The 24409-nt window shown below is 49.5% G+C and overlaps 1 protein-coding gene across 2 annotated transcripts in view; it reads left to right on the plus strand.

Moving 5' to 3' along the window:
* SPDEF (SAM pointed domain containing ETS transcription factor) overlaps nucleotides 1-24409 on the plus strand; it is a 494981-nt gene that overhangs the window by 428926 nt on the left and 41646 nt on the right. Inside the window, exon 2 of one of the 2 annotated variants that reach the window (XM_085646123.1) lies at nucleotides 12209-12694. In XM_085646123.1, coding sequence (XP_085502249.1) covers nucleotides 12241-12694 — 454 coding nt within the window. In that variant the 5' untranslated portion in view covers nucleotides 12209-12240. The remainder of the gene's footprint in view (nucleotides 1-12208; nucleotides 12695-24409) is intronic. The other variant, XM_085646121.1, reaches the window with a different exon arrangement.

Genomic DNA, 24409 nt, shown 5'->3' on the forward strand with positions numbered 1-24409 from the left:
GTAGAGCTGGAAGCACGCCAATATCAACCCCTTCCTCCACAAACAAAAGACTGACCCCAAAGACCGCCTCAACTTACGTCCCATCTCCCTGCGACCATTCCTGTGAGGTGTCATTGCGAAGACCATCAACAGACAACTGACCCACTAACTCTATGGGAACAGCATCCAGGATCCGTCCCATTTGCGCTTCAGCGGCAACTCCTGCAGCAAGCTGGACACATCTCCGCCACCAATGACATTATGCCACGGATGGACAACAGTGAAAGAGCAGCACTCATTGACCAGTACCTGTGATTTGCCTTCAACACTGTCTTGCACTGCACACTATGCACACGCATACACGACAACGAGATCCGAGACAAGGCTCGTGACTGGACAAACTCCTTCCTCTACGGCAAAACCCAGTCCGCCCTCCACCACCATTCCTGCTCAGAGTCCACAGTAATCTTCTGCGGATTACCCCAGGGCTCATCCCTCACACAACATTGTTCTACATGTACATGTCACCACTCGCACACGTTACCCGACTGCACAACCTCAACATCATCTCCTACGAGAACGACAGCCAGATGATCTTCTCCCTCACCATGGCCACCCTCACTTACACAACCATACACCATGTAGGACTGTAAGACATTGCTGAGTGGACGAAGAACTGCCAACAGGAGATGACCATCAGACAAGAAAGAAATGCTCATCTTCGGATCCACCCCCTACGCATGAGACACCTCCTGGTGTGCGGCCGCCCTGGGAACTGATCCAGCACCAACCAACCACGAATGCAACATGGGGTTCAACATCAACTCTACTCTCTCCATGTCAAAGCAGGTAAACGCCGTCTCGTCCTCCTGCTTCATCACCCTCCAGATGCTTGTCAAGTTCAACAGGTGGCTTACCACCAAAACATGGGGAACAGCCACACGGGCACTCAGCAGCAGCAAGTTGGAATACGGTAACATCCTCTATGCAGGAGCCTCGGACAAACTCTAATAACAACTTAAATGCATTAAAAACGCCTGGTCCTCAACATCCCTCGACGACAGCACATCACACCCCACCTGTGAGACCTTCACTGGCTCACCGCCAACAAGTGTATCACCTCCACGAGCAAGAACCACGCACACAAGCCAATCCACAACACCAGACATGCATACCTCAACAGACTACTCAGCTTCTGCACCCCAATCCAGCAGGTCCGCTACGCTGACATTGCAATTGACACAGTCCCCCGCATCTGGACAGCTAACTCCTGCATAAGATCATTATGCCACCTCAACGCAAAGAACTGGAACACTCTCCCCACCCTCCTGCGGCAGGCACAGCACATGCTGACATTAATGTGACTCCTCAAGAACGGGATTTCCAAGCAGTGGTAGACTCCCCCCCACCCCCCCCCCCCCCCGCTCCTTGAGACACTCACTGGTTAGTGGTGCACTTTAAAGATGTTGTCATCGGAAAATTATCTAGATTGCTTTTGTCCATACACGGCCATCTCACTGCCTATCCGTGTCAGGTGACACATGTACATTGATTGAATTAGCCTTGCTGGACCTTCTTGTGAATTCACAGCCCCTTAGTTATTGCCTAAGTTAAATACTTGATTGTTCATGGAAACACGCACCTGTGTGATTTAAGTGAATTTATTTACAAAAAACAGGTTGGGCATTGACCAGAACTGGACCATAGGACATGGGATTGTCAGTCCATTGTGAGCGACAGAGCCAGGGGAGGAGGCGGATTTACCAGTGCCATTGTCAATGAACAAGAGGAGATTTGCTGTGGGTCAATGTGTGGGTCCACGCTGGGTGTTGATGGACGTCGGCAGACAGTGGGAAAGGAAGGGCAGTGAAATGATGTTATGTACAAACCGACAGGCCTTTGTACATCACTGCTAGCTGAACTTGCGCATCACCATGGTGGCAGTTTCATCCTCAAATTCGTCCTCTGATGTGTCATGTGTCTCACATGTGGGTGGTGGTATGGTGGGAGCAGCACTGTGAGGCACAGACATATCAGGGTGTGGAGCTGAGGATGGGGATGCGCAAGCAGCAGATGTCGCAAGACCGTGGGGAGGTAAAGATGTCATGTGGAGAAGCATGGCCTGCCATGTCTGTTCCAGATTACACTGGTGTTGAGCCGTGGCAGCCAGCTGTTGGAGCTCCCCCCGCTCCCTGGACTCCATTACCCCTGCCAGTCAGGATAATGCAGCAAAGACACTGCTGGAGCTATCCTGCCGGGACAGTGTGTCCGCTCTCCGGATCAGGACCCCAGCAATGTCATCCAGGGAGAGTTGGATGTTATTGAGGGATGTGTGGATGTCTGGAATCCTCACCATGTGGTTCTCGAGGTGATTCAGACACCCACTGAGCTCCTCAAACTTGGCTGCCAGGCTCTCCAAGCCCACCTGCACAAAGTCCCGTGTCTCCCGTTGGACCTCCAGCACCATGGTGTGAAAGGCCGCATATGTGTTGGCTGGGTCCTGGGAGGCAGCTGTGGTGGGAGGTGCTTGCTGCTGGGTGGTTTGTGCCGGGCGGGGCTGGGCGCAATGCTGGTGGGTAGCCCTGCTACTGGAGTTGGTGTGGCGAAGGAATCGAGGAGACGCTGAAACTCGTCCACATTGATGGTTGGTGTTTGGGACGAATCATCGTAGTGGAGTGGGTCGTCCAGCTGTCCAGGAGGTGTTGTCTCTCCCTCTAAAATGTTCATGGGAGATACAGTTTAACAGTGGTATCCATGTATGGGCATGCATTATTTGACTTAACAATCAGACTGAGGGAGACTGTACATTATAGATATTTTGTACAATATGCATGCTAGTTTCTGGATGGTGATTATTTAAGAGACATCACGGATGTGTGGGTGTACTTGTACGTTGTAATATCACAAGTTGTCTAGGTGATAAATGTGTCTTGACAGTGTCTACACACAAATGCTACCTGTTGTGTCCTGGTTTGTGTTATGTGACTGATGCAGTCCGCAACACCTATTAGGCAATGTTGATGTACTCTGATTAGTATATGTGTACACTGCATTGTGTCATGGTGGCACCTGCTGCCTTTGTTTAGCTGCCCCTTGTCCCTTTCATGAAATGGGCCTTTGACTTCTGTGTATGGACAATGCAGACATGTGGAAATCTGTGTGGATTGTGTATCCTTGTCAGAGTTGTGACACTTGTGCATAGTAGGTCATCAAGTGTCTTGTTCACCTCAGGGGTTGTGTGTAAATACGTTTGTGCCAGGGTGTGACATGCTCCCTTGAGGATGAGTTCCACACTCCGCAACATCAGTGAGGTGTCCTGCACCATGTGAATCGCTTTGTCCTGCAGGCATACTATCCATCATGCCCTATCACATGCATTATCAGTGTGGCTCAAGGAGTTGCAGCTTTGCAGGGGCTTGCACATGTGCATGTGTTTAGTGGCTATTAGTGATGTGTGATGAGTGCCCACTTTTGGCACATTGGCAATGGGAGCCTACTTGGGGGCATGTTATCATGGACGTCCATGGTGTTATCGGCGCTTTAGCAGCAGGAGACTTCCGCTACAAGCGTCAAAGATGTTCTTGGAAATATGCCGCCTAGATTTCCAGGAGAAGCGCATGTTCTGGTGTGAACATGGGCTTTGATTTGAATTCTCTGCTGCATGTTATCAGGCACATTATCACCGCTTTGGTGGCAGTTTCCTGCCACTGAAGTGGCGATAATTTTAAGAACATCCTTGATTATATCCGCCGTGTTTTTTCTACAAAGCTGCACTGTGTAGGACAAATGTGCCTCTAAGTCGCTTTGGCGCCTTGCGATTTGTGTTGTGTGCATTGCGTCTGTCATGTTTAATCTTGCTTCCTGCACTTCTTTTGGATTGCCCTTTCAGAGTATGGTGCAGCATGTATGGCAAATGTTGTTGCAGTATGAGCAGACAGTGTCCACACCCATTACCCACAGATTTGGTCCCACATGTGGAGTGTGTGTGGCAGTGGTGGGCCGTTTTGTGCATCATACCAGGCGCTAACCTTCTAGACTCTGCATGAGCGGTTTGATTTTAGATGGGGGGACTACATACTCCATGCAGCGATCACAGCAGATATTCTTGCGCATTGTAAAGGGGACCAAGCAGGACCTGAGCTTTCTTTAGGGTGTCAATACATATTGACAGCAGCTGTAAAGTTTAAGGCAGTCACATGCCTGTACATGCGCATGGGTCTTGTGGAGCTGCCCCCTTTGGACATTCTTAATTGAAATGGGAGGTAGATGTAGGGAGAGAGATACCGGAAAGCGCTTGTGCTGAGATTGTAGAGTAAGCATGGAGGTGCAGCAGCCACACCCGCTTCCAAAGGCTACTTTTTAATGTTTTACATCGCCTTACCTCACACCGGCAAAAAGTCAATGAATGTTTATACACTGACTCATAGGCATGCACAAGGGTTCAGGGAGAGGGGCAAACTTCCCTCACATGATTGGGGGGCAGCCACTTTAGACTACTTATTTGACCATAGTGATAACACTATTGAAGGTGTTGACAGACGGGGAGGTAGATCTGTTGTAGGGGGCTTGTATCCTACATTGCTTCCCACACATGGCTCAAAGTGGGCTTGCCGCAAGTTTATGGATAGGGGATCATTAGTGGCCATGAGGGGATATTACGATGCACTGGAAGGCAAGTGGGGACACGAGTTTAGATCAATGGGAGTGCAAGTTCACCAAATGGGCAGAGTGTGATGGGATAGTTAGGCTACTACTGGTCAAGGGTACAGTGAGCAAGGGATCACTTGAGGCGGCTAGGGCATGGGACCATTTCTTTGGACCATTGGTGGACAAAGACAGCGAGAGCGATGTCAACACTGAGCCAGGTGAGCTGGTACCAGACTGGGGCCTTTATAGCCCGTAGATGTAACCATTCGACACCATTGTAGACATGCATGATGGGTGAATCTAAAGCGGCAGCCTGTATATTGTGTTTTTAGTGTTTACCTTCTGGATACCACAGATTACGCACTGCTAAGGCTATCAAGGAGTACAGAGCAACATGGGTAGTGACATGCCTTGAGGGATTGTGAAATGGACTTTCGTATGGATTTGTGCTGGTGATGTTTGTTTATATGGCCTGTGTTGTAAATTGGTTGTTATACCCCTTTTTACATGGTTCTTAATATTAAAGGTAGTAGAGGAGACATGTCATAGTAACAAGCCAAGGATCCTATGCTCAGAAAATTGAACACAATAGTGAGGGGAGAGGGACTAGGGGCCATATTACCAGGGTCAGCGTTAAAATGATTGCGGCTTTAGCGGCAGGTAACTGCCACTAAAGCGTCTGTGTTGGGCTTGATGAAAGGCCCTGGTGAATTCCCATAGAAGTCCATGTTCTGGTGTGAACATGGGCTTCTATGGGAATTCACAGGGGCATATTATCAAGCCCATTGCCGCCACTTTAGTGGCATTTTCCTGCCACTAAGGCAGCGATAATTTCAACGCTGATCTTGGTAATATGTCCCTAGGTTGGCGCAATTGTTAGATTTGAAGATCTAGCTTTCGCAGACATGAAGAGTTTTTAAATTTGAAAGAGAAAATAGTACATGCCATGCGTTGACGTGGGGCGGGAGAGGGTGGTGGGTATTATGGACAGGGATATGTGTGAATGCAGGTAAGTTGCCTTTGGATGACTGAATGGATTTCATGGTGCGCCCTGCATCGTATTTTGAAATGGAGGGCACATGACTGTGGGGCAAATTATCAGGGACGGCATTACAATTGATAGGCACTTGAGCGGCAGAGAACTGCCGCTTAGGCGGCGATAATGGTCTTGATAATATGCCCTGGGGAATTCCAATAGAAGTCCATGTTCTGGTGTGACCATGGGCTTCTATTGGAATTCTCCAGGGCATATTTTCAGGGCCATTATCGCCGCTTTAGTGGCAGTTTTCTGCCGCTCAAGCGGCTATTATTTTAACGCCGCCCTTGGTAATATGCCCCATGATCCGTATTTTTGGTGTGACATTGCATGTGTTGTCGGTATGCAGAGTCACTCATTACTTTCTCATCTTGCTGTACAAAGTGCTGCATAGCATGTACAGGCAAGGGTGCATTTTTGTAGTACAGGCATGAGGTTGTCACAATGTCTCCCTTGCATCATCACCACACTTATCCAACTCTTCTTCAGAAGTACGCAACTCCCATGTGCCAAAATGAGTATGCAGTGTGAATGTGACTGGTCACGTGCACGAGTAAGCATGCCAGCGACAGGCTCAGCACACCTGCAACATTGCACATGTGTCTGGCTCATGTGCAAGGTTGTGTGTGGCCCTCCAAGTCACCCTTGTTGGCCACGCACATCCTTGCACACAAGTCAGCCACATGTGCTATTGTGCAGGTGTGCTGGTCTTGCTGTTGGCATGCTTACACGTGCACGTGATCAGTCACATTCACACTGCATACTCATTTTGGCACATGTGAGTTGCGGCCTTGAGGAGATGATTTGGATATGGGTTGTGATGGTGCAAGGGGTGCATTTTGGCAGCATGCTGCGTCTCTATGTGATGTGGCATTTTGGTATGTGATGTGGCACTTATTTTGTGGTCTGATGATGTAGCTAGACTGTGTTTTTCTGACGTTTCAGTGCACATTTCAATGTCAGTGTGTCCGTCAAAGTGTGTCTAGCAATGTTTATGTTGTATCAGTTGATGTGTGTCCATGCCACCATGCACAGGGCTATTTGGGACCTGAACCACAGTAATTGTGGGTAAGCAATGCTATTTATTGTACATGTGTGCCATTGTGGCCATCCACCCACATCTACCCACTCAATAGTTTGTACTCACCCTGTGGTTGTGTCTGTTCACCTTCAGCGGTGTCCCGACCCGGCACTCCAACCACCGTCTCCTCAGTGATGACTTGCGCCACCATTTCCTCCTGCTCATCCAGCTCCAGCTGCGGCACGGGGCTACCACCTCCGGTGGCCATGGCTGCCCTCCGGTTGGCGGCCATCTTCTCCTTGGTGTTCTTCTTGCTGTCGGTCCAGCGCTTTTTTACCTCCTCCACGGTCCTCCTCTTCCTCTCTCCCACAGCATTGACCTTTGCTGTGATCTCCTCCCAGATGTGTTTCTTTCAGGACAATGGCACTGTCCTCCGTATAAACAGCTCCTGCTTGTGTTCACCCACCAGGCTATACAGGACCTGATTCTAAACAGCTCCTGCTTGTGTTCAGCCACCAGGCTATACAGGACCTGATTCTCCTGGTGGCTGAACCTAGGGTTCCTCCTCCTCTTTTCCTTCCCCTGGCTCTCTCCCTGCTCGTCGTGGCTGGCTGTGGGGTTCGCTGTGGTCTCCATGCTTGGCCCCGCTTCCTCCATGTCTCTGGTCTGGTCTCTGCTCTGGTCACTGGAATCCATTTTTTTTTTTTGCCTGCTTGGGGGCCTTTTATGGTGCATTTTCCCGCTTGCTGCGTGCAAAATGCAGGCCTGTTGTCAATTGTCAGGCTGATTTAGGAGATAATTTGCTTAGCTCTACTTTTTGCGGCTTAGCGTGCGTTTTTTTATCGCCGCGCTAAGATTTTATCGCCATCCATATGTGCCGGAACTGATTTTTATCGCTGGCTAGCAGCGCCTTGTTAATACGTCGCTACTGCGGCGATAAACAAAGGACTTCGCCGGCGATAACATTTTTAGCGTTAACAGCGCTTAGCGATAATTATTGCTATTTGTTGTTGATATGCCCCCATGTCTTTTACCTAAAACCTTAAACTCCACCTCCTTCTGTGCACATAGCTAAGCCGTTATGACAAGTATCAACTATTCATTTTTACTTCTGAACCGTAGACCATCCAAGCTGTGCTGCGCGGTGAGGAATGTATTCTGAATGTATATTTTACGTCAAAGAGCACTTTTCAGATAGAATTGTGGGCGCTGCCACGGATGACTCATGTAACCCCGTCTCCGAGAGAGTTCCGCATATGCCAAAGCGGTACAGTGCGCGAGAGGAGCTGAGTACACACCATGGTAAACGTGTACACGAAACATGCATTCTTCACAGGGGTGACTGCGCTGCGTGTGGAGCCGTCTCATGGAGGCGTTTTGCTCTTCACTTTCATGGTAGCGTTTCTGACGCCATTGCATCAACGATATCGTCACACGTGACAACGTCAGCATAGATTAAACTGAAAGGTTAGACAGCCCTCTCTTTCAGTATCGGCCCCTCCTTTATTCTAGGCACCTTTTCCCACGCGTGGGCTGTTTTCTCTCACACCCTCTCCTTTCTCATGTTTTCATCGTTCTTCTCATGTCCCCTTGACCCCTTTGCCTCACATGCTCTCTCCATGTCTCTGCTTCATACATACACAAGGAGATGATGGACGGAGAGCTGAAACTTTTCAGACACTCACCCTCAGTCACAGATCTGGATTGAATCCATCATCGTTCTTTAGCTTACTTCGCCACCCCAGTTCAGACCATCACCAATTTTAGTACACCACACACCTTGTTCACGGTTTGAGAGCAGTGGGAACACACTGGTCCCTTCCTTTATTTAGCTTGAAGGACAGTCTCCAAACCCCACCAACCTTTTAATTTACCCCAAGGACCCATCATTAAATTCGTCAGGGTACCGAGAGGTAATTTTAATTTCACTTACACCCACTCACTTGGTCCACACACCCACATGCACAAGTGCGGCACCTCCACTAAAAGATCTCTATGAAAGAGCCCTCTTGTAGGGCCCATGAGGGACTGCAGCGCCACCCCTACGAGGAGCACTGCCCGATGATGATGCTTTACACTCGCAAGGGTGTGTGAGGGCACAAAAGATCACAAGAGGTTTTTCCCCACCTCAAGCACACTCAACTGTTTCTTGGAAAATGTACAAGTCGCTCTGGACCATCACCTGGTCGCAGAATCCTTGTCTTCCCCTTTAGGAACTGTTACCACTTTGTTAGAGAATATTGCTTTAGGAACACAGGTACAGGACCTTGTCTTTCTCCTCCTTTCCTTCTTTAACAGCTCCCAGTCCCTCTTCTTATGATAGTGTTTCATTCCAGAATGCTCTAACCTGGTCTGTTAGCTCTGTGAGAACTAGTTGTCAGAGCAGTGGGTTCAATGCCATGTATCGCACGTAAGGGTGCCTGAGGGTGTATCCTGCATCTTCTGTTGGAGCACTGAGGCTTACGCTTGTATCTAGCCTGCTAGAGTATAAGAGTTCTATTGTTACTGTGGGCATTGCTATGTTTGAGGAGTGTGTTGTACTGTTTCAGAGCATTGCCTTGGAACCTGTATGTTTTCCTAAGCTAGGTTCCTTAAGACCTGGCGCTCCATACCTTCCGAAGTAAGCTCTGGAGTCAAGTCTTTGGGATTTAGGAAAGCTCTGTCAACATTTCTCTTCCAACAAGCCTTTGATTAAACTCTTCCTCTGAAGAGCATCCTGGATTGAGGGGTTGGCGGTTCAAAGAAGGCGCTACCTTTAAAAATAATTCTAGAATTATTCCTTACCTTTCAAAATAATTCCAGAATTATTCGACTTGATGCTTGCATTTTGATTCAGTTTCTCAGATATCTAAGAAAAATAAATTAGAAATTTGTGTACACTATAGGCTAGATTTAGAGTTTACGCTACGCAGCTGTTGTGCTGTTTTGCATGAACAGGAGAGAGCAGAAGTGCACTAAGGAGAGGTGCCATTCTGCTCTCTCCATGCACTGGCACACTTTTGGCAGACATGTGCCAACGCAGTCACCCTGTGCCATAGTATAAAGGCTTCTGCACTGTGGTCAGCATAGTTTTTATGCAGAAAGGGGTCCCATCCTGTGCAAAAACTATGCTGTAAGGCATTTTCCTCTTCGTATGAGTGCCGTAGAATGCAGCACGCATGCAAAGGGGACAAAATGAGCAGAAATAAAAATATGTCTCCTTCTTACGCCAGCCTCAGGGAAATGCAGGATTTTGGTGTAAATCCAATTCTCTAAGTCTTGGTAGATATGGATTTGCAACAAATTCCATGGATGGATGCATGGCTACACCCATGGAACCCATAGAATGCCTCCTTGATGCAAAGTAATGCAAGCAAGCTCATTGTGCTGTGTCATCTTAGGTTATAACAAATCTAGATTTACGTTGGATTGTAAATAAGAAACCCAACACTTTGAGTCAGGTCTGCATTAAAAAAATAACGCAAAGCAGATGCAACATGTTTGTAAGTCTGATTGTACGCATGAAACATGCATAATGTACATATTGCATAAAGAGCTTGTGTAAGTGTATGGTATTCACACACAATGATGCATCCCATTTGCTGTGTCATGTCAGCAGGACACAGATTATGAAAACCTGCGGTCAGGAAAAGTAGTTTTTAGGTTATCTAAGTAAACTGTTGAGTCCTTCAAGGTATGTAGATACTGCACACATGCATCCCATTCACACACATCTGATGAACCCTTGATCACTGCGCTTTCACATAACTTGAGTCTGCTTTGTGTGCCTGGGAGGTGTACTACATACACTCAAAGATTTTTGTATTATCTCGTCCTTTAGTAAGTATTTTATGGGCATGCGCCTTGTCTTCCGTTCATGCCTTTGGCTACCTTATTGTCCTGGTGGTGCCCGTTTCCACACAAACAATTTTATCTAAGCTTTGTGTGCCTACATCAAACACATGCAGCACATGCTTATTCATGTTTATTGTATGTACAGACGATTGTTATGACTATTGTTGCCATTACGCATGCATGCATTACAATCAGATTTAAAGATATGTCTGCCCAACGTATGCACAAAATGTAAAAGTTTACTTTTGACTAATTGTTTTCAGATTTTTCAAACTTCACCGAATATCAGCATATTCAAGAGCTTGCAAAGTTTTTGGGAGAAAAAAAAGGTGAAAAATTAAACCAGAAAGTAGTTTTCGCAGGAGACAAAAAAACACACTGTATAATTAACTTTTTCATAAAAATTTAGAAACCTGCCAAAATATAAGAAATGTCATCCACCGATGAAGTTTTATGAAGTTGAGAAACTTTGCAACCTCATGAAATGTATTTGTCACCTTCACAAAACTTCCAGTATAAGTATAATTATACGTGCTGTTACTTATGAAATGTAGAATTCTTTGAGCATTGGTACTATTGTAACTCTGCTTCTATAGTTCGTGTCCAGGTCTGTTTGATGTATGCCCAGGTGTCTGAGTGATGTTATACTTACCATGCGAGTTATAGTGATCTCTTGTGTTATCCTCCCTTACTTGCTGCTTTGTGGAGAGCTAGCATTGGGTGTCTAATGTATCACACCTATGAATCGATAGGTAGCAAGGGTGCCCTTGGTCTCTAATGCAAGGTGAAAATGAGCCGCCAGCCCCTCACAGCATGAATATAGAAAACTGCCATCAATGATTTGAGGTGGGTCCCACCACCCTTAGGCCCTGATGCCTGTACTGTATTCTGCATTGATGAGTGTTACACCTTAGACAACAATACAAAGATGAAAAATCAGATACCAGCACACTCAGCTTTGCCTGGGTAGCAGACACGTTTCGGTGTAACAGAGCTTTGTCAGGGTGCAGCGCCTGGACATACTCACATCTACTAGGACTCATCAGTGAACAACAGATGCTATGGGACGCTTGAGCCGAGGCTTCTCAGCTCGTTGGGTTGTACTCACCCTCTTAGAGGTAGGGAGGGGCACAGGTAGGGACACTTGCAGGAAGCTTTGGAGTAGTGTGTGCCAGGCCACTCCAGGTGGGCACGAGGGGGGCTGATGACAGTATGGCACTTTAATCTTGCTCATGGCGCAGTTGAACCAATAAAGTGGTGGAATGCAGTTCCGAGGGCATTAAGGTTGTAACCCCAGGAGTTAAGAAGCACATGCTCAAGCGTTCCCACCCCACATTATGTTTTCCATTGAGTCACTGCCCCTCTCCACATACTTGATTAAGAGATCAGGCCTGGCCTCCCCGAAACCACTGACCCAAACGCAAGCGAGGTGGCCACGGGCCGGGCTGGCTACTTAGCAGCCTTTTCTTAGGCCGGGCCCCTGGCTGTGAAGCGTCTTGGGGAACGTCAGTGCCTTTTACCTTCTAAAAGGCTTATGCATTCACCCTCTTTGTGTTGTGTTGTGTCAGTCAGCAGAGGATCACATTTGACCACTTATTAAAGTTTTCTCACTGTTGTTTTCCGTCTCTCCCCCCCCCCCCCCCCCCCTCACCCCCCCATCTCCTTCCCCCTTCCATTCACACCTCCGGCAGCAGACTTGGAGACGGCCGCCTTCTTCAGAGGAATGGGCAGCGCTGGGCCGGGGCTGAGCGCTCTCCCGCACGGCCGCATTGCCCTCCCGGAGACGCTGCTCTCCAGCCTGGAGAAGCCCTTCAAGGACCCCGAGTGCCGCAGCTGGATCGCCCACGACAACCCCAGCCCGCCCGCCACGCCTGAGCAGCCCCTGCCTGCGTTCTACCTCTCGTACTTTGACATGCTGTACCCGGGCGCGGAGCCGGTGTGGGCGCCCAAGGGCCCCCTGGACGGCCTGCATGCGCACGGCGGCAGGGGCGAAGGCCCGAAGGAGCCCGAGCAGTGCCCGGTGATCGACAGCCAGGGGCTGGGCCTGAGCCAGGACTTGGACTACCACGCCACCCTGCACCTCGAGGAGCACTCCCTGGAGCAGATGCAGACCATGGTGGTGGGGGAGGTGCTGAAGGACATCGAGACGGCCTGCAAGCTGCTGAACATCGGCGCAGGTAGGTGGCGCTGCCCCTCCCCCAGGCTCACCTGTGGGGCCTTCTCTTAAGTACCAACTTGCAGTCATCATGTCTAGTGCTGCGCGGTAGACGTGCCCGTGGAAAGGTAAGGTGGTGACCTGCAGGCCTCCCTACACTCCTGCATGGGACGCTTCCCGCGCAGACACCAGCCGGTCTGCCACGCGGCACTTCTGGCAGTGGCCTATGCACGCGCCATCGGAGCGCACTAGAGGCCTACGGGTGTTTATGGTGGCCTGCAAAGTTCAAGAGCATCGAGGCAGCGATACTAATATACCTGACTGCGCTATGAAATGCCGATAACATGGCATAACAGAGCATAACATAGTGTAGAATACTACAGCATAAAATAACCTAGCATACCCAGGGCCAACAGAGTTATAGAGGAACAAATTATGTGGCAGGGTTCACAAAATAATGCACCAAGACGTGGCAAATTATGTGTTACAATGTAGCAAATCCTGTGATACAATTATGCCGCACGAAAAGACAAATTATGCAGCACAATAGAGCACATTCTGTGGCATTATTACTTTGCTGTTTTATCATTTTAACACACATTGATGTTGTCTGGGCCAAGGTTACCCCAATAGTATCAGTTTAAAACCCCGAAGATAGCAATGATCAACAGAAAGGGGACAACTTAAACTTTCCAAGAGTATGCCCCTGTACATGACCACGTGCGGCTATTTTCTTTGAGTAACTTTTGATACATTTGAGCTAAAAATATTTGTTGTTGTTGAGATCTCTAAATGATGCAGCTGATGCAGCCCGTGTGCCACAGCCGTAGAGTTGCATAACTGCAGTGGCCTCGAACATACCACAGTATAGAATAGTATGACGCAGCATGAATTCTGATTGGAAGCCTAGTGCCGCAGGGGCCTGAGGATTAGCTCATGTGTAGGGAAGTGAGGAGGGGGGTGGATTGAGGTGCAGAAGACTCAGGGATGCTGGCAGTGGCAGCTAACTTTACTCCTGTACACACAGCGAGTGCGTCAGTTTTAGAAAAAGATGACAATGTTTGACTTTCAGAAAATTATAATTTGTGCGCAAATATTTACTGCTCCCACCACACCATCTCCCCGAGCGAGCTGAATGCAGGTGGGCTCGCACCTCCGAGAAACAGCCACCCCTTAGCTCAGAGTGAGGAGGAGCACAAGGGAGGAAGAAGTGCAGACAGATAGAGAGGTGTGAAGAAGGGCGTCACTAAGGGCTTTGCGCATGCGCGGAAGGGAATCACAGCCTAGCAGCGGGTACATGCCAGAGGGTAGGGTAGATAATATGGGCGGGGTATATTTATCTGGGCGTGGCAGTAGCTGTCGCAAGAAAGGGTCAAGATGGCGATTAGGACCTGGGAGTGAGAAGTCTAAACAAGCATTTGCAATACAATCGGTCTTGCCTTTGGGACCCTATATGTGTTTAGCTATGCAGCACATTAGCCTGGGTGATGAAACATCTACTGTTCCTTAACACAGAGGTAAAGTAAGCACCAAACTGCATGGCACGCCAGGTATAGTAACACATGGAGAGAAATATTGCCTTTCAGCGGGAAATGGTATAGTCCAAAACTCTGTTTTAAATATAAAATCAGGGCCTTCAGCGGTCATATCACTGAAAATACAAGATTTGAAAAAAATATTGTCTACGGGTGCTCTTGAAAGACAATTTCTATGGACTGGAATCTATAGAATGCTAAAGTGATTCTGGTATTTTACTGACCTCTGCTGGTCGTTTTCTATCAAAAAAGTTAAATAGAGGCAGTTGCCAGAAAAATAAAAAAGAGATAGTCTCTCGGCAGAAAGCAATTCTGTCCACTGCTGGTCATTTTGTATCAAGACAGTTAAATAGAGGCAGTTGAACAGAAAAAAAAGCAGACAAGTCCTAGGGCTGATCTCCAGAGCCCACAAAGTACATACACATATAAGTATATAACATATAAGTATATAATAAGTATATACTTAAGGATACACAAGAGGTCTTGAATGCTCGACCTAAAAATGGGAACCCACCAAACATGAGCAGGAGGACCATGAGTTAAATTATAAAGGTGCCACGGTTAAGAAAGTTGTACAATGCGATACTGACGGTAGAGTATGCTAGACACATGCTGCTGATAACACTTAGAAAGGGCAGCAGGCGGTTGCCCCAGGCCTGTCACTCGCATACATCATCACTTCCACTTCCCCAACCTATTTGCCTGGAGTATGGTACCAGAATATTGTGGCCTGAATATTGGCAAAAATATTGTTTTCTATAATCGCTTACAAAAATATGACCCACCCAATGAAACAATATATTTGTAAATAATATTTAGGCTATAATATTTATGTCAGACGATATTTTTTTATTGATATTCTGACATAAAACTTGCCTCAACATCCTGCTACCTTCTTATGGGGTAAAGGCAATGGGGTAGGTTTCTGATGACTTCAGGACAGCGCCACAGTGAACATTCCACTTGGCCAGTTGCAAATAGTTTCCACTAGATCCAGTTGTGCTATATTGGGATATAGGTGCCTGTCTTCTACTGTTTTTTTTCTTCAAACCTCTATGTCCCCTCCTTTTAACTGCCTTTACTTTTTCATTTATCCGTAATATTGAGATAGGTAATACTTTGTCCTACCTTCAATTTGTGCCCAGCTCCTAACCTTAAACTTTGCGAAAATGCTAATTGTTTTCTTATTCTTCTTTTTTTATTTAAATGTAATTACATTAACTTTGAGTCGAACAAGGCTTTACTCTACCCCTAATTTTAACCATCCACTTGTTGTTACCGAAAGAAAAGTGGGTCTATAGAAAGAGAAGTAGGACTATGTTCAATGTTATGGAAATGTAAGAAGGAAAGCATATTCTGCCTGTATGTGTCGAGAAGAGACCTGCACAGAACTCATCAGTGTCACTGCTTGGGTCAGAGGAGCTGTTTAGAGAGAGTAGTAAGCAGCAGAGGAATTAGAGAAAGAGCTTTACACTGTGCTGATGAAATGTGAAACATGTATTGTCTTTCAGAACGTTATTTTTAAATTATGGAGTAGTGACATTTATTTATGCTAATTTGTAGGTTTTTAATGCTGCCTACAAGAAGGAAAAATACATGCATTGTATGTTAGATATGCACGTGGTGTTGTTTACTCCTCGGAAATGCATAATCCTTGTGTTCATAAGCTTCTTCTTCATAGAGTTTGTGGGACAAAAGTAAATTGTTAATGTAAAGGATAGTGATTAGAGTGAAATTGCACCTGTGCAAGTATTTGGTGTGCATGATTTATTGCTGCATGGCAGGACGGGGGAGGAAGCACAAGACCCTCACGCAGGTTGTGTTGTATATAGGATTGAAGCAGAAGTTTAGAGTATGGATGTAATGTGATTTCTGTGTTTGACAACGCTTCTGTTGTTTGCAAGCTTCCGTTTACAAGGCAGGTTGAGGAATGGAAGGACACCCTCCTGTAGTTTGTGTTAGGTGTATCGTGTGCACATTTGATGTCGACTGTTCTTACTAAATATGCTAGTCAGGCTGGCAGATTGTGGATGTGGAGTTTTGTTCCTTTCTTGGTAAATTAGTGGGGTAATGCACTGGATGTATGTGTCCACATGTGCAAATGTGGGGGTGATGTGGTACCCTGTGACAAAGTGGGATCTTAGTTTTGCAAATATGAGAAAGATGGAGTACCCTAATTACTCATATTCGGAACATGGGAGTGTAGTAGCCTCGTTTATGATGTTGAAAATGTGTGGAAGTGTAGTACCCTACTTTCTACTGTTGCAAACATAGGGAAGATCAATACTTTATTGTGTGGGGTGAATTTATTAGTGTTTCGAACAGGGTGATGGATGTGAGGATCTGACAGACCTGTGTGTTTAGCTTCAGTGGGCCTAAGTGTAGGGTGTAGTATGTGGGTGGTTCTTTCCCTGGCGCCTTAGGAAGTCAGTCCAGAGTACTGAAGGAGACTGGTGTTCAGGATGCGAATACTGGACTGCTCCAGTGTTCGAAGTTCAGTCTGTGCATGCTAGGAAACATGCACAGACTGCTTTGTCAGCATTCCGTCCATCATTTGTTTGTTGTAACGCTTTTCGCCCTAAGTGGGATGGGTATTCCCAGACATGGGACCTGTGCTCAGTACGCCACTGGAGTCAAGCTATCCTGGCTGATGACGGCTGATAGCCAGAAACCGGTCCTAGGATGCTTGATTCCGGTCCAGGGAAGACATGGCTTGGTAGTTCGGGCTGGACTGTTCCCATGAGGCACAGGGTCAAGACTGATTTGCATATGGCCATGTCTGAACTGGGGTGGCGTAGTGGGCAAAAGAACGATGGATTTAACCCAGATCTCTTGACTGGGGGAGAATGTCTGCATTGTCAGCATTCCGTCCATCATTTGTTTGTTGTAATGCTAGAAAACATCATCATTGTGTACAGGAGACATTCTGTCTGAAGTTTATGCAGCATGTGTGGGCATGGTAATGTGTGCAGATTGCTTTCTTTCATATGCTGCTTGGTCACATTGGGTTGGCCAACTCGTGTTGGGTGTTGGGTACGGTGGAGTGCCGGGCTGAACGTCTGAATGTGTGAGTGTGTATCTGTGGGTGCTGTTCTTATGCGTGTGTTGCTTGTGGAAGAGGGAGAAGAGGTGGACGTTTGTTTTGTTGTTTCTGAATGCTTAAGATGTCTGTTTGACATCTAACCTGTGTGTAAGGAGAGGGGATGATATAGTGGCATGCTGTGTCTGTGTCGGCATGCGTTGAGTGGCATGTTGTAGAATGTCAAATGTGTCGCTGTAAGAATATGATGAGGCATGGAATGGAGGTGTATGAGCACCGGATGAAGGATGGAAGTTAAATACAGTTGGAGGAAGGATGAACCCCTAAGAGGTCTAGCAGACTGTGGCTGTAGCCTGAGGGCCTCGCACGTTTATAAAGAATTTGCCTCCTACCCGAGTGGCTCCAGACGGAAGTAGTCATATAGATAGATATTAGCAAAACAGAAATGCACAAGAGCTATTGTCACCTGTGTAAAATCTAGACAGACAGACAGACAGATAGATAGATAGATAGATAGATAGATAGATAGATAGATAGATAGATAGATAGATAGATAGATAGATAGATAGATAGATAGATAGATAGATAGATAGATAGATTCAAATATATTTGTAGTATGTAGGAAGATGCTCAGAGTGTACTATGCTATTTATTATCATGGTTGAGTGTGGAAAGGGAACATGATTCGAACATGATTTGTTATACACAAAGCCTTGTGTGTGCCACCATGAACTTATCCTCAGAGAACCACGCCCCCGGCATGCATTCTACCATCTAATAGGACCCTATGGGTGCCAAGGATTGTGGAGTTTATATACACATACAGATATATCTTGTACTGTAATTGTATTTATATAGTGCTTACTACTCCTGTTGAGACATTGAAACTCTCTATGACAGGTAGCATGCTTGCCCTAACCAAAATTATGGGTTAGTCTACTGGTTATTGGTTATTGTATATTGTTGGCTGTTAGGGTAGACTTATGCTCTTAGGAAATTGTGAGAGGCTTTTTCTCCAGTTTCTCACAGTAGATTAAGTTAGTTGGAAGTAAGTGTGATTATTAGTAAGAGCACATGCTAGTTGAAAATGGGATGAGCAGATGGGCTCGAGAAAGTTGGATAATGATAGACAGCAGGAGAGGGTGAATGGAAGGAGAGTATGTGATTTGAGATGAGCAGTGAGTCAAACTGGGAAGTGCAGATAGGCTAGAAAAGGTGAGATATTGTTAGACTGCAACAAGTGGTTACCCAGAAGGTGAGTTTGTGATATGAGAGGAAAGGTATGGTGGGGCGTGGCTTAACACGCGATGCGGACGGACGTGCCCGGGTAGAGCTCCCGACTGAGCTCCCCTACCCCGGGTCGATTCTCCGACACAAAACATCCTGCACGGCCCGACACTGCTGGCGGACCTGTCTCGAGCCCCGGTGCACGTTCCGGCTGCCTCCGGTGACGATCGGCGGTAAGATTCCGCACCGACCCCAGATGCGAGGTTGAGGCTGACTTGGCAGCGACGCCGCTAGGGACCCTGGCGACGCAAGTCCGCGGCTTCCGGCGGCCTACTGGGCCCTGAACTGCGGCCTACGGGGAGAAACTTGCGGCAACACGCAGAAGCCCGCGACCCTTACGGCGAGGTTCCCCACAGGGCTGGGGCTGGGCTCGGAGAAATCTGGACACCCCCCCCCCCCGGAGATGCGATTGGAGGCAGTAGCAAGCTGGAGCCGGCCCTGGGGAGCCATGTGAGAGGGGACTTGGGCACCTGACCTGCATGAGAGCTACCTGCCTGGGGACCCGAGAGCGGCGGGGCAGCGCCTGGGTGAAGACAGTGCCTCTGCGTTACCACACTGCAGTTGATGCCCTCCAGACGCCGCTGGGGCTGACTCGCTTCCTGAAGGAGTGGACTACTCCTGCGGACATTGGAATCTCGGGGTGCATGAGGGGAAACTGTGGCTCCCCCCCCTTCCTGGAGAACACTGAGACCTGAGGACGGACTTCAACCGGACAGGGGCAACGCTACTCATTGGACGTGGCTACCATTATCACCGCTACCTGCCGGCGCCATGGGGTCTGAAGACGTGACTGGCTGGACCCCATAGACCTTTGTAGCGCAGAACCTGCGCCTCCAAACACCGCGGGGGTGAACAAATCCGCAGAGGGGCCAGAGACACGGATGTGACCACGCACCCTGGTGGGGGACACCTGGCATCCGCCCAACCGACATCAGGCCCTTCACTGCCTGGCACCTCTGGAGCCACAACGACCAGGACGCACTACATGGGACCCGGTGGCCTGCAGCTGCAGAACCCTGAAACGCACTGGGATACGTGTGTGGGACACTCCTCTCCCTGAGGGCGACCTACGGCCCACGCGCCAGCCTCGACGTCGCAGGGGTGATTTGCCACGCGGGACGGACCTCCACCCCCCCCCCGCGGCAGGAGGGAATACCTCGCACGCACCGCCAGCCCCATGTCTGGAGGGGTGCGAAAACGCACCGGATCGGGGAGCGCGTCAACAAAGGGAAAGCAAACAAAAACGATGCCCAAGATGGATGCCGAACAAGTGGCGTCGAAGCTGGACAGCGTCCTAGCAGCGATGGAAAGGATGGAAGAATCCCTCCAACAGACACGCACCTCCCTGGAGACCAGAATTGATGGCGTGGCAATAGACCTAACCCACCTCAGAGCCGACCACAGGAAGCTACAAGATCGCACCAAGGCGCTGGAAGATACAATGGCAGTTATTGAACCGTAGGCGACGCAGACAGACAAACAAGTACAAGACCTCCTGAACAGAGTGGAATTTTTGGAAGACTGAGCCGTGGACGCGGAGGGACGGGCGCGACTGAACAACATCCGCCTAGTAGGCATTCCGGAGAAATGGGAAGGGATGGATCCGGCTCGCCGTGTGGAGGACTGGCTAAGAAAACTGCTGCCTGAAGACGTGCTCTCCCCCTACTTCGTGGTGGAGAGAGCCCACCGAGTGCCCACGAGACCGCTCCCACCTGGCTCTAACCCCAGACCGTTCATCCTTCGTGTCCTCAACTACAGGGATCGCGATGCCATACTACGCGAAGCCAGGAAACTAGGGGAAATCAACATAGATAATGCCCCGGTGATGTTCTTCCCAGACTATACTGTGCAAGTACAGAGACAAAGGCATTCCTTCCTGGCAGTGAAAAGGCGACTGCGCGAAGCGGACCTCAAATACTCGCTACTTTTCCCTGCCAAACTGCGAGTGGTGGCACGAGACAAGACACACTTCTTTACGAGCCCTGAGGAAGCGGAGGCCTGGCTAGATGGAGGAATGCCCGAGGCGCCGAGAAGAGTGCTGGGAACTACCACCGCAGAGAGGACCCGAGGACCACGACGACGACGCCGCCGCAAGTCGCCCACGCCTCCGCGGGCCAGAGATGTGATGATTCACTCCCCATCGGTGGACCTAATTCAACACGAACAGCGAGATGCCCTACGCAGAGTAGCAGAAATCAGCAATTCCCCGACGCAATCACTTCATCCGGGCGCTAGCCCTGCCGTGTCCTTGACGGATGATGAGGCGATCTACGGTATCCCGGATACCCAGCGCTCTGGGGACCCCCCGGACATCACACCGCAAACAGTGGATCTCTTTGGCTGACTAGAACCCGGCTGCGGCCCGCCCTCTGAAGCACGGTACAGACCTACCTAGGCTCCTGCCTAGTTACCTCGCCCCCCATTGGGTGAATCATTGGCCTACCTGCGTCCAGACCATCTCCGCTCCAAGACCTCGAGAACGGAGCCAGACAATGTGAGTACATTTTCTGTTTGTAGACACGAGACTCAGTCACCCACAACACAGACACGAACGCCTGAACTATGATGCTATCCCAATGATCTGATGTCACAAGAGATGCTCGGAAAGGGGTATGTCCCCCTGAGGCCCTTGCCCACGCCTGATAGACATCCGGGTAGGCCGCTGATGTGGCACTGAGCGGCAGACACTGAGCGTCCGCCGGACAGCAACGGCCTCCACACCTCACCCGGGAGGGATGCCGAGCTCTCCAAAGACTACCGTTTTGTTTAATGTTAGAATATAAGCCACAAGATACCCTCTAAGACTGTATAGTTTACGAGCTCACTCGAGCGTTTGGACAGTGACATGTTGTACAGCCGACCTTTTGGCATTTTTGATTTTGTTGCCATGTCGAGGCTATATGTTTTCCCTCTCTTCCCTATCCCCATGTACTGCTGGAGATCATGGCACTGCACGTGCAGCACCAACAATGACTTTGCGGTGGGAGCGATGCGCTAGACTTGGGGGAACACTGTGCTGGGTGTTCCACCTTTGAAGGGAGTGGGGGACGCTCACACACACGACTGCTATGGCTAGTGTACAAATATGTACCTGGAACGTCAGGGGAATGCACACACCGGCTAGACGCTACCACATTTACTCATATTTAAAGCGACATAAAATCAACATAGCGCTACTCCAAGAAACGCACTTAAACAGGGCTGAGGTACGGGCACTGCACCGCAGATGGCGAGGGCAACTGTATGCCACGGACTATTCCTCATACGCTCGCGGAGCACTGATATGGATCCGCCCCGGGACCCCTTGGGAGGTCACAGATGTTGCGATAGACCGAGAGGGCAGATTTACCGCTGCACAAGGTAGGCTAGATGGGTAGCAAATTGCACTAGTGTCCCTCTATTCCCCCAACGTCGATCAGGGCGGCTTCCTGGCGCGTCTCTCAGTGACCATGGCACCTTGGCATGCAGCCTCGTGGATACTGGGGGGCGACTATAATTGCACACTGGATATAACGCTGGATCGCTCCTCCCCACCCCCAGCTAACGCCTCCACACAGGGAGCTACGAAAGCACTACTGGAGTGGGCCACACAGTGGGACCTGCATGATGTTTGGAGAATACGCAACCCGGGGACACGGGCATATTCCTACTACTCAGGCGCTCATGGCTTGCACGTCCGCCTGGACAGGTTCATGGCATCCACTGGCCTTCTACCCCACGTAACAGATACACATTACATGGGCCGCACGCACTCGGACCACAACCCACACTTTTTGTCCATAACCTGGGAACAACCGCACCCCCCTGTGCCCACTTGGCGCCTGCAACCAGCACTGTTACTGGACGCGACTTTCCGCGATTCCCTACTCATGCGTACTGCACAGTACTTTGCAGACAATGCAGGCACGGCGTCCTCCCCTCAGGCAGAATGGGACGCCTTCAAGGTAGTGCTCCAAGGGCACTGTCTGAGCACACAGGGCCACATGAGACACCAACTGGAGAGGGACCTAACTAGGTTGGAGTGTGCCTTGCTCGCCAGAGAGGAGGGGGCTATTGACGGTGATGAGGACCCGTTACACGAAGCCCATACGGAACATGCGCGCCTATTAGAGCGACTCCGCCACATAAACTATGCTGCACACTCAGCGAGAACACACCACCTAAGCGACAGGCCCGGCAAACTTTTAGCCTGGCTGATTTCCCAAGAAGCCCGTTCAGCCCCAGTGGCAGCCATACGGACGGACGGAGGGGAACTAGTGTACACACAACGTCGCATACATGACGCCTTCATCGCCCACTATGAGGCATTGTATCGCTCCCGCCTACCAGTCCCCCACCCTGATATTGTTGGCTACCTCTCCCCCCTGCAAATGCCACAAATGACTATCGCGCAGCAAGATGAACTGGGAGCTCCACTCGCATCGGACGAGCTCCGAGAAGCCATCTTTAACCTATCTAATGGCAAATCCCCGTGCCCGGACGGGCTACCAGCTGAGCTTTACAAGGCTGGCTCGGATATTCTCATCCCAGAACTTCTGAGAATGTACAACGCGGAGGCGGAAGACGCCGCTTTACCCCCAACTTTAAACGAGGCCACTCTGGTCTCTATCCTCAAACCTGACAAAGATAGCACACGGATGGGCTCTTACCGCCCCCTGGCGCTGCTAAATACGGATTACAAGATACTGGCCTCTGCATTAGCCCGGAGGCTGGCCCCCCATGTGCCCCACCTGGTACACCAGGACCAAAATGGCTTTGTCCCCACACGCCACACTTCCCACAATATCCGACGCCTCTTTCGGGTGCAGGAGTACGCTACTCAGCAATGGCCCAGAGCGGGATGCCTGATACTGGACCTGGAGAAGGCCTTTGACTCGGTCGAGTGGCCGTACCTGAGAGCAGTTACGGAGAAGTACCAACTAGGGGGAGGGTACGGAGCCATGGTCGGCCTGCTTTATGGCAGACCGACAGTCCGAGTCCGCACGGGCCAGCTCCTTTCAGATGCCATCCGGGTCCGCAGAGGCACTAGACAAGGCTGCCCACTGTCGCCATTGTTGTTTTCCCTGGCCATGGAACCCCTGGCCGCGACTCTCAGGGCACATGGACCGGAATGGGGAATCCCATTAGCGGACGGCCTGCATGCGATGTCACTGTACGCGGATGACCTATTGCAATACGTCCGAGATATAACTGATATCCCCGCCTCCCTTACTGACATTTTCCGCATCTTTGAGGAAGTGTCGGGCCTGAGAGTCAATTGGTCCAAATCGGGGGCCTACCCCTTTAGCCCGGACACGCCTGAATGTGACATCCGTCTGGGCGGGGATAAGCTGCAGTGGTACCCCACCACCTTTCGCTACTTGGGGATACGAATATACAGAAACCCAACAGACATCTTGGAAGGAAACCTCCTCCGAACGATAGCTTCCATCCGAGCACAAATCGGCTTCTGGAACACCCTACCCCTCACTGTGCCTAGCCGCATTGCGCTGACTAAGATGATTGTGCTGCCTCGACTACTCTATTATTTTGCAAACATGCCCACGTATGTTCCCACCAAGCTATTCCGCGATCTAGAGGTGCTGATGCGCAGCCTCATCTGGAACAAGGGGAGACCACGAGTGGCGCTGACCAAACTATACATGCCCATAGACTCGGGGGGCTTGGCAGTCCCTAACATGGAGCTATACTACCTCTCGGCGCAGATGCAATGGGTGGCGGGCTGGCTGAGCGGCAATCACCTCGAGGATACCGCCTCGAACACAGCTGCCTGGACACAAACGCAAATTAACACGCTGTTCCATCCGATCACCTGCACTCAATGCCCCTCCCAGATATACCTGGCGGTGGCGCGCAGGTGTTTCCTGAGGTGCCT

Source organism: Triturus cristatus, chromosome 1_1, assembly GCF_964204655.1.
Source record: "Triturus cristatus chromosome 1_1, aTriCri1.1, whole genome shotgun sequence".
Classification (NCBI taxonomy): Eukaryota; Metazoa; Chordata; class Amphibia; order Caudata; family Salamandridae; genus Triturus; species Triturus cristatus.